Source organism: Bombus affinis, chromosome 13 (genome assembly GCF_024516045.1).
Source record: "Bombus affinis isolate iyBomAffi1 chromosome 13, iyBomAffi1.2, whole genome shotgun sequence".
Taxonomy (NCBI): domain Eukaryota; kingdom Metazoa; phylum Arthropoda; class Insecta; order Hymenoptera; family Apidae; genus Bombus; species Bombus affinis.
The window spans coordinates 698,983-710,292 of NC_066356.1; the positions used below are offsets into that span (position 1 = coordinate 698,983).

The 11,310-nt window shown below is 32.0% G+C and overlaps 2 protein-coding genes and 1 long non-coding RNA gene across 8 annotated transcripts in view; 1 reads left to right on the plus strand and 2 right to left on the minus strand.

Annotated features, from left to right (window-relative positions):
* Positions 1-4,867, plus strand: part of LOC126923632 (unconventional myosin-XV) — a 62,960-nt gene extending 58,093 nt beyond the window's left edge. For all 5 annotated transcript variants that reach the window (XM_050737302.1, XM_050737304.1, XM_050737303.1 and 2 more), the window contains 6 exons: positions 559-954; positions 2,290-2,474; positions 2,584-2,716; positions 2,807-3,011; positions 3,078-3,214; positions 3,295-4,867. In XM_050737302.1, coding sequence (XP_050593259.1) covers positions 559-954; positions 2,290-2,474; positions 2,584-2,716; positions 2,807-3,011; positions 3,078-3,214; positions 3,295-3,525 — 1,287 coding nt within the window. In that variant the 3' untranslated portion in view covers positions 3,526-4,867. The remainder of the gene's footprint in view (positions 1-558; positions 955-2,289; positions 2,475-2,583; positions 2,717-2,806; positions 3,012-3,077; positions 3,215-3,294) is intronic.
* Positions 361-2,199, minus strand: LOC126923637 (uncharacterized). The gene is made up of 2 exons (XR_007713251.1): positions 1,849-2,199; positions 361-739 (listed from the first exon to the last, which is right to left on the minus strand). It is a non-coding gene; the product is annotated as an uncharacterized LOC126923637 (long non-coding RNA).
* On the minus strand, positions 4,617-9,903 carry LOC126923636 (uncharacterized). Of its 2 annotated transcripts, XM_050737309.1 has the most exons (7): positions 9,772-9,903; positions 9,331-9,571; positions 8,884-9,010; positions 8,383-8,480; positions 6,585-6,804; positions 5,816-6,383; positions 4,617-5,607 (listed from the first exon to the last, which is right to left on the minus strand). In XM_050737309.1, the coding sequence occupies exons 2-7, from the start codon at positions 9,367-9,369 to the stop codon at positions 5,277-5,279; spliced, it is 1,383 nt and encodes a 460-aa protein (XP_050593266.1). In that variant the 5' UTR covers positions 9,370-9,571; positions 9,772-9,903; the 3' UTR covers positions 4,617-5,276. The 2 variants fall into 2 exon arrangements, with proteins under 2 accessions (XP_050593266.1, XP_050593267.1); XM_050737310.1 differs by having other exon boundaries at positions 9,331-9,843.
* Positions 9,904-11,310: the final 1,407 nt, after the last annotated feature.

The following is an 11,310-nucleotide window of genomic DNA, read 5'->3' on the forward strand; positions in this document are numbered from 1 at the left end:
TGTACAATGACGTTGTTATATACAATTGTATGACAAATATAGTGAAATTTGCTGAGATAATTTGTATTGGGGTCAAGGATTTAATGATGAAGGATAATAATTTGACAACCTACTTTTAGTGCTGAAGGATTTGAATTTCCTTTTACTTGCTACTTCTTTTCATTAAAGATTTCTCCTAGATGAATATATCTTCATAATACATTCTCCAAGGAGAACGTTTGAAATACTTTCATCAAATGATGCATGCAAACTTCATTTCATTTTTTCAGATTTATTATTATTAAAAATATTGTATTGCCTTGTAAGAATGTCTAACAATCCTTCATCACTAAAGTAATAAATTCATTAAGAGCAGGAAAATAAATTTTATATCGCTAGTTTATTTTCATATATTTTAAAAAAGTCTTACATTTAAAAAATGATACTTATAATATGCCTTAATATTCTAAAATAATTGCAAAGAGTGAAATCATCACTTTCTTTCTCCATAAACTTCTGAGAAAAATCTTTGTTTAACATCTAAGGACATTATTCTCACCACTTTCAATCTAATTACAGCATTGTCATAAGTATGAATTACTTCGTGATGAAGTTTATTGTCAATTGATGAAACAGACTACAAACAATAAGAGCCCAAATCCAGATAGTTGTCAACGCGGTTGGAGGATCTTTAGCATTGTTGCTGCTTACTTCACTTGCAGTGATGGTCTGAGGCCTTATTTAACCAAATATCTGGAAACTGCAGCTTATGATAAGAGGAGAGCTTACCATGGTACAGCCACAGTGTGTTTACAAAATCTCAGGAAGACAGTTAAATATGGAGGAAGGAAAAACGTACCAAGCGTGGATGAAATTATGGCAATTAGTGCAGGTAGAAATGCGAAGAGACAGATTTACAGACTACCAGGTGGAACAGAAAGAGTTATTAACACCAAATGTACAACTGTTGTACAGGTAAGTTTAGTTTTTTCTAAATTATCTAATTAGACAAAGGATCAGGATAGATGCAAGTAATATACAAAACAAATTAGAAAATCTATTGGATTATCTATTGTATTATAAGGCTGTTAGTAGCTAAGCGCTGACAAACAAAATAATTGCAATATAATTTACAGAAGATTCTTTAAACATTTACATTTAAAAATAACAAAGAAACAACAATTTATAACACAAATGCATGTCAATTAAATAAAACAGAACTCTAATAACAATATTTCAAACAACGACCTACATACCAATAAACTTGATTTTGGAAGGCTGTCTTAGGAATATAAATAAAATAACAAAACGTTATTAATTGATATTCTAATCAAAATAGAAATTGTGGTGTTCAGATTTAAATGCATAAAATTAATTAATAATTATATAAGAAGTATGCTACAATGCATAAATATAAGTAAATATCATATACTAAATATACAAAAAATATTAAAAATTATAAAATTAAGTTGTGACATAGGTTCTATTAAAAATATTACTAATAATCAAACAATAGTATGTACAAAATTTAAAAAAAAAATGTATTTGTGCCGATATGTAGTCATCAGAGTGAATAAGATTATACATAGTATGATATATATGATATAGGTTAAAACCTTCATATTAATGTTATAGTACAAGATTATGTACACATACTCGTAAATAATTAATTATTAATGCGTAGAATAATACTACAATTAATTTCAAGCTCCAAGCAACCAAATTTAGCAGCACGTAACCTCACAAATTGACATACTCATTACAGAATCATAAAAATTTCTCCAATTATGCAACATACTTTACAACTTTACTTACAAATAACAATAACCACAATTAGTTAGTTAACATAAATTAAATGAAAAAGCTTACTGAATTTCTAACATTCTTATCAATTTTTCACTTTTCGTAACACCCCCAATTCATCGACGCCAATACGCTCGGAATGCCGACTAATGCGCGCCAAGATTCAAATTAAAATCTCAGTAAACCATTCTATAATACATATTCCTAAAATTTATTGAATATAAATTAAATTGTTTAGTATAAGAATCATAAAATTAATGGTATAACATTGAAAAGAAAACAAAATCAATGAAAATATCTCCTATATAATATAATAACATATATAATAATAAATTGCAAAAGACAAATTGTTATTGATTTATTTAATAGCACTTTGAGTTTAGGACTGTTATATTTTAATAAATTCTAGTCAAGACATGTCAAATTGCAATATATTGTTAAATATATGATAATATAGGTGTAATGACTAATTCTTAATAATTTGTTAATAACTTATCTTTTTTGCAGGATGTTATCGAGGAGATGTGCAATATAATATCTGTAAGAAACCCTCATGAAATGGACGAATTCTCGTTATATTGCATTGTTGATGGTGATGCGTTTACGATGCCTTTAGCCAGGGATGAATACGTACTAGACGTAACTACGGAATTACATAAAAATCATCAAGTCTTCTACTTAATATTCTGCAGGTATATGTCTTTCCATTGATAAAAGGATTTATCTAAAAAGAAATCTATCGATTCTCATGAAAGCAATGCAAATAAGAGAACAAAAATAATACAATCTTTTTCAATTTAGATCTGTATGGTATTATCCTCTCAGACTGGATGCTCCATTGTATATAGAAGTCGTGTTCAATCAGATTGCTCCAGATTACTTGGAAGGTCTTCTACTAGTTTTACCTGGTGAACATTTACCTCAAGAAGTCATAGTAAGTCTTTCTATCTTTGGTATTTTATATAAATAATATATTGACATTGTTTGGAGTTTTCAATTAATATATTTTCTCTTTTCTTTCTAGTTCGATATGGCTCAAATAGCTGCTCTTTTACATAGAGCAGCAGATATGACTCACGAACCAACAACGAAAGAAATTAAATATTTATTACCAAAACCAGTGCTCAGTTTGAGAGAACCACGGCCACAACAGTGGTCAAATATGGTCCAACAAGCATGGAACAATGTCCAACACAATACAGTTGCTGCTTGTAAAGCACAGGTGCTTGGTACGTGTTTCAGTTCTTATTAGGGAGTATTTATATCATAAAAATAATGTTTAACTTTATTTTTAGAAATTTTATGGAAGTGGCCATTATTCGGGTCTAGTTTCTTCGCTGTGAAGAGGGTGCCTGAAGGAAAAGAGAAGGGTGGTGATCATATTTTGGCGCTCAACAGGCATGGAGTGCATTTTATTGATTTAATCACACATGTAAGTAATTCAATCCCCGTTTTCTGCCTCTATGTAAAAAAGCAATAGATAATTCAATGAAACCGACGCCAAATTTTTAGGAGACCCTGTACCACTACCCTTATTCCGAGGTAATATCCACGAGGAAAGTAAAATCCGAAGAAGGAACTCTGTACCTTGACATGAAATGCGGTAATTTAATGCAACAACGCATCACACGACTTCAGACTGAACAAGCCCATGAAATTTCACGACTAATTAGACAATACATCACCATGGAACAACGAGCCACCAATGCTCAAGGTGCTAGCATTGGGTTTGGCATGAGATAAAATTCTCCATCTGCACTTTGAATTTATAGTAATCATATAGATCAACATTTTAGAGACGTACAATCTTTTTGTATTGTTTAATCGGATAAGAAACGCTGTAAATACATATTTAAGAGAAACGATTCCGTCATGATAAAGGAAGACATCTTCGAAGAAAATTTGATCAAAGAAAAAGAAGTTCAATATATCGTAAAGTGCTCATAAAGTTCGAAAGTTTCAAAGAATTGTCAGTAAAATTACGTTTATTCTTTCATTATTTATTTATTCAAAGAGCAGAAGATTTGGTTAAGATTTTGTAAGAGATTTTATAATACACAAATTAAGTGAAGAATATAGTTTGAGAATCTTTTGACTTGTAAATATGTTTAGTTAGGAGCAAGAAACGAACAGAATTGAAACACAGCTCATCTGGTAACACTATTACAGATAAAATTACCGTAACTATCTCTCAAATCGTGACAAGGTATTTCTCATGTTTCTTCCTCGTTTTAAGAAATACCTTTTTATAAACTTCGACGAGTACACCGAAATGTAACAAACTTAAAAAATAAGTCAAGTACATACCTCGATGCAAAGGGAAAGTAAATGATCAAGAATATCGCGTTAGATCAAACGCACTATAAAGATACTAACTCAACAATATTGCAATGTTCAAACTATCGTTTCATAAAATAATAAGACTATTTAGTTACACAACAGTCTTAAGAACGAGAATGTCTGATAAACTTCTTCGTTAAGGAGAATTAATTTTATACATACCGTTGAAAAGGGGAAAAAGAAGAAGAGGAACGAATGCTCAAGTGTCTAAGCAATTATTCTCAACTCTGTAAATACGCGTTTAGAAACGTCTAGAGAAAGAGAGAACTACAACGAGAGGACGACGGTTCTGTAAAATGAAATATGTCGATACATGGCTCACTAGTAGCTTTTTTAATAGGGTTCGATGGCAGGACACGTCGATACTCTCGATGGCTGCGTCTTCCGGTTGATTTCTTTTTCTTTCAGTTTCAATGAGGGCAATTTTCTTCTCATTTTTTAATAATCGAAGAAATTGCCGATCGCCTTGAATAATAAGGAAAATAAATTACATGTTTCGACGTTGAATAGGATCGATTTATTTATATAAAAAGCGTAAGAAAAAGAAACGATACGGTACACGTAAAAGTTAATGTAAATCCAATTAAATGCTAATATCTTTAACGAGTACGTTCTGATGGAGACTAACAAACTGCGGTTACATGTTTATCACAAGGACACATTATTATTAATAATTGTACGTATGCGTAACGATGTGAACGGAGATGTTAAAACTTTATATTAAAAATTTCTACTTATACGAAAATAGTTGTATGCCTCTCAAGTTACCTTTTCTCCTTTCCATTTCAAAAATGTATATATAAAAACATATAAAAAGGCAGTAAATAATAATGATAACGTATTAATAGATCAAATTAATAAATCATATTTTTGAAATTAGAGAAATTGAAGAAATTAGTATTACTTTATTAAATATGAGGAAATTACACAGAGAAATACTCAGATAGAAGTAAAGAGAAATTGATTTTACACTCTGTGTTTTGGTATGCATATCATTCTAAATTATTCTATCTCAGAGCCTTTCTAATCTACTTATAATCATATAACCTGTTACCTTACGAGAAAGCTTTTTAAATTTCAAGCAATCATTCAGTCACACGAAGTCAATAAGAAATCATAAAGCAACAAGTTAATAACTTCTTGTGCATTATATGTCAATTCTTCGAGCGACTTGGACTCGAACCAGGTGTTTTCATTTTCGTTTCATGAGGCCAATTACTGGCGGTATGTTTAACATATCCAGGATCAGTGGGTGACGAAGGTGTTCGAATGTTGAGTGTCTGTGTCCCCGTGCTCGCTGTTCGGAGCGAAGTAAAGCATTCTTCCAGTATTTCGATTTCGTCTTTTCTCTGGTCAAATTCTTTTCCATAACCCTTTGGCGGCGGCGGAATATTAAAAGAAACATCACGATTTTTTTTCTGACTTTTCGGCGACATTCCTTTCATTCGAACTGGCACATTGTCGTACTGACTAGTGTTAGAATATCTATTAATGTTAGAAGACCAAGAAATAAGATAAAAAAATTTAAGAAAATAATAAAATGATAACAGGTAATAGGAGATTATGAAACTAATAATTATAATATAATAGGGAATTAATGCGTCAATGAGAATTGATGCAAAGGCGAAAGAATGACTTCGTCGATATTACCGAAGCTAATATTATAGTAATAAACTGCTCATTTTGCAACTACCTGTAACCTTCGATAGCTTCGTCCACATCGCGCTCAACCTTCATAATCTTCACACTAGGATTCACGATCTTCGCGAATATAGGTTCACTTTTATGATTCGTTTCGGTTGGAAAACGAGGCGTGTCAATTTCATCCACTGGACGTTGATAAATATCATGAACCTTATAAACCACAGTAGGCGCTTCCATTCCATGATCCGTTCTATAAGAGTCCCTGCTCATAGCTTTTTGCATCTCAGAATCTCGATACATTTTCGAGTCCCGGAGAGCTCTCCCATTTTCAAAATTCTGCGTATATTCTTTTGGTTCTCCGTATTCTCGACTGAAATTGCCAGTTCCTTCATCTTCATACGAATCTTTTGAACGCTGCTTAGAGGAACGATTTTGTTCCCATTTTCGCGGATCTTCAGACTGTTCTTGCCCTGAACTCTTTTGATGTCTTTCATCTACTTTCTCGAAACCATCATTTATAGTGCCACTGTCGTCGTTTTTGGAAACCTGAGGACTGCTTATTTTGAGGGATTTTGTTTCTTTTTCGCTGGCCAGAGTCGTCGTTATTTGTCGTTTAGCTGTTATATATCAATCAAAAAAGGAAGTCAACTTAATTGTGAATAAAAATAAAGATAAAATTTCTGGAAACTTAATTTTTTAAGAAGTATTATCTCCATAATTTATATTTATCTATTATTATACATGTTGTTAATTTATATATTGTCTCCTTAATTCATATTTAACACTTCCTTTTATATCTTAGCAAAAATGTATGATACCTCTTTTATCAGTCAGAAGTTCTGTCATGCCATGCTTGTCCTTTTTCTTTGGCGTGCTCATTAACAAGTCAGCGATGAAAACTAACGCTGTTAGCAGGCACAGTGCCCCAAAAACCGCGGCGTTGTCTATCAAATCCTCAGGGACGTTTTCAATAGACGCCAACGATAAAGCGCCGACGATACCGAAAAGAATCACTCCAAGTCCAAGGAAGAATATTTCCTTAAATAGAAAAGAAAGATCTTCGTACACTCATCAAGCAGAACAATGAAATGTTAATGACTTCCTCTGTTTAACATATTCCTCATTAAAATCCTCGGAACCTTTCATATCCCCTATCGTCTCATAAAATTCAAGTATGAATGCGAAACAACCTTCACACGTTTACGACCATTAACAATTCGATAATTCGTATTTCTTTTCAAGATTTCTTTACAATAGCGATTGTAGCGCCTTTTAATGAAACATTTCTACAAAAATCGTCGTTTATGTCATCTACGAGCAAACAGCTAAGAATTTCAGCACAGAATTAAGAATATCAACAATTTACTTTAAATGAAAATTTCTGTCTTAATGAACGCGTAGATCCGCATGTGGAAATCATTGTGATCTGCCTAGCCTCAGTTATGAGTCATTAACTAAGAACTAAGTTACAGTAGCGTACGTATTACGTGCTCAATTGCCATACACCAAGGCAAGGATGTTGTTACGTGCTCCTGCTTGTAGCTTGCTCCTACGAAGGATACTTTTAACCTTGCCCCTCAATGACAGTGCTAACTGGACACGACAGTTCTCACGCTATCGTTAAAACACGTGCTCTATATTTAACTGATTTCTTGTTTCAAGAGTCCATCTGCATAACTTGAAAGAAGCATGAAAAAAAGTAACCTTGTAAAAAGAGCTCTGCTAACACAGATCGGTACATCGTAACTTCGAATGCAATGATGATTGACTAATGAAAGAGGTGTGTTCGCCGGAAAATATTTGCAACCAGGAAAGATATTGAAAATGCGTTCATGCTGAAGATTAATATCGTGGGAGTCTTGAATATGTTGCTTTGAAAATTTATTATAGTCTCTATCGTTGGTATTAATTGCGAAAGTATTTCGTGTATTTATCTTGGTGCATTTAAAACTGCAATCGAAAATCACGTAGGAAATGTTTTATATTTTTGTAAAAACTCATTGAGGTACTGATAATCTTGTAACTTTCGTAATTCGAGGATAAGTAAAAAGTAAAACCACAATCAGTTACTAATATTATTCGATAATGGATCAGTCATGGAGTCTAGTAATTTCAATTTTTATCTGTTTCATCTCACTTTTACTGGTGAAACTTGTCGGAATTAATTCCTAGTATTCCTGACCTTACAAATAAATTTTAACAAATATTCTTTTACACACTTAGTGTAAGAAAATTTCTATGATTTTCCATCGATTCTAATCATTAACTATATCCGATAGCAATTTAAGATCCCGCATTTTTTTCAGTAGTTAATTCAATTATAATTATTGTTTCTTTTAAGAAACATTTAAAATTCTGCATTCAGGGTGTTGATTAAGAAGAAAGATACATCAATGTACGATAAAATCAGCCTCGTTGAAGGACAGTGTTCCGTAAAAGAGAAAGAATACCTTGAAAAGTCCAAACAATACGACTATTATGGAAATATGTCGACTTGTATAATTATCAAGGAAGAAGTGAATTAAAAGTTCGGGAAATATACATCGAATTTTTCGTCGTGTCATATACATATACTGTTTAAAGAAAAGAAGTTACAAAAAAAACGGAAAGAATTACCGTCTTTCGACCATCTAGCTCTCCTGTTGCAGCAGCAATAAGAAGACCCGTCGTGATTATTATGTAACCACCACAAGTCGCGGTTGCAAGAGCGGCGCCTAGATTAACAAAAGAAAAGTGTGTTGTTGCGTGTTTTACATTCCTTTTTCCAACATATACTATAGTACTTATACATTAATTACTATAAAGCATAAAATAAATTTCCATTCAAATTAATCTACATAGAATAATGCACTATCCGACCATAATCTTAAAAGTATTTATGTAATGAAATATTTTTGATAAATGTTTGTTAGACAGTTTGCAGAATTTTTATTGTAACTCTGAAAGATAGAAAAACTAACTGACAGCAATACAAAAATATTTTTCTCCTAATTTATGGCGTAATGCAAACTATAGAGATAAACGTTTCAAGAAAGTAATAAAAATTAGTAGGTCTTTTGGATCAATTTTGCTTTTGTAAAAGGAAAAGTATAAAGTAATAGATATTAATTTTTGAACCTATGGCGCCCCATGTGACGTTATTCAAAAGGGACCATTCTCTGCTACGACTTCTCAAATAATGAAACACTCTTCGGCTTTCGTCATCAGTTACCCTGAGTGCCACCACGCAGGCAAGGCAAAGCATCTGCAACACGAATATTCATTGTTGCAAAATTTAATAAGAATGAATGAATTAAAATTCAATTATCTAGCGTTCAGTTCCGTTCGCAGGAACAATTACAGATAATTGATTGTGGGAGTATTTAAAGGAATCCTTATCTCGTATTGTGAGAACACTGATATAAGAGCAATTAGTAATATATAATTGAAATGCAAATTGTGCTAGAATTTTTGTTTAAACATTAACGTTAATTATCATGTATGAATATGTAACTGAAGTAGCTTGCAATATCAAAACAAATATATGTACAAAAATAAATATACAATTTTTCCATTGTTACGCACCACTTCGATAATCCTGATGAATACCTTGCGATTCCACATATTTAACTTTGTTTATCAACAATTCCCAATTTTACAATGTTCATTCAACCATTGTTAACGTATTTAAATTTTCAAACTGTCATGAAGAATTTGGGACAACGTCGAGTAGAAAGCTTCATCATATAATTTCACTTATCACAACCCGCATAAAAATAGTTCATTTCACATTCAGTAGACTCAGAAGAATTGCACAAATGATATACTATCAAGAAAAGGAATACAATCATAAATTAAAAATTATTAAATATAAAATTTATCTGCATCTGTAAAATTTAAAAAAAAAGTACGAATCGGATCTTAAAAAAAGCGAACGATTAAATCTATCCCAGCAGTTAGTTCGTGATCAACTGTATTAATATAATAATTGTTAAAACGGGCATGTGGGGGGTCGCGTTATCTTACTCATTAGTGAAATTCGAGCGATGGGATTACAAGACGAACCGCGGCGCGCGTCGAACGACAACTGAAGAGATAGAGAGAATCGTGGTTCAAGTTGCACGGGCTACGTAGTGTCACGTAATAAGGTCTGCGTACTGCAGGTAACAATGCTATTATCGTACAGTGCATTGGCGCAGTACGGTGTGAATTTTCGCAATAAATACCATGGAAATGGTTAACGAACCGCTAATACCTTGAACCGGTTCGATAAGGTTACAACGAACGGCGAAGATAGGCGAAATTTCAGAGAACGTTCGTTTCTTTGAATGCAGTCCTTATTTATTTGCTGTCTACTATAATTGATAAAATTAATAAAACATTCTCGTTTCAATATACGAATATTATAATGAGTAGCGAAGCAAAGATATTGATAAGTAACCGCGAATTTTGTTCAGAGATTTTGAAAGCCCCCAACGTTAAAAAGTTTGAGATGGATAAAACGGACAGTGTTTGCAAAGAAGTAGCTCACTACAGAGGATAAAATTTGTTATCGAGGCGGTTTGAATTTGGTCTTTACGTATTAATATAATTACTAAATAATTATGCATGAAAAACGCGAAATGATTCATTTAATGTAACGTGACAGTGACGTTGATGAAGCTTAGGATACCGTAAACAAATTGCAACGACAAATTACTCATTTGTAATCTTGTGTAACATAATTTTCTTCTTGAGTCACATGTAATGATTATGAATCACCTGTAAAACTATGATTTATTTCACCAGAAATAGTCAATCTTGAAGAGTAAAATTTTTCTGGAACTTGTATGGAATAAAAAGTTCTAGAAGTTTTTAAAACGTTTTAATCGAATCACATTCTCTTTCTTCCCAATCCCGACTCACATACATTGTATTGGAAATTCTATCCGAACGGCCAGTTGTTGACGTTCATTGATTTCGATCCTCGAGCGGGCAACAAGTTGCCGAGAAGACAATGTAACATCGACGAAGCTAAAATACTTTGAGTAATCGGGGCTGCGTATGGAAAATTCCTATGAATTCATATCCGCCTAAGGAGAGATAAATATAAGCAGATAAATAATATTTTAAAGAGTAGGGATTCATATAACATAGTCTAATCAGATCATTTAATATTTTAATTAATTACATTTGCTTTTAGTTAAATTTGAACTAAAATTTATACAAAAAGATATACACATAGACAACAATAAAAAAGAAACATTAAATTTGTGAAACGAAAATTAAGAGAAATACTATTTTCTAGAGATTTTAGTAATTAAATTTTTAAGTAATAGATTTAAGTAGTAGATAGTAAGTAGTAGATTTAATAGTAAAATATCCATTAAAAAGAAGGATTTTCACTTCAAATAATTGTTAATAAAGAAAACAATTAAATAGAAGCATTGAGAAGAATATTTGAAAAGTTTATATATATGTATGTACATATGTAGACTGATATTCATCTCCAAATATCTACATGTTCTAGAATGCAATCGAAGAAGTCGTGAAAGGAAAAACATACGAAAGCGTTGACGCGTGACA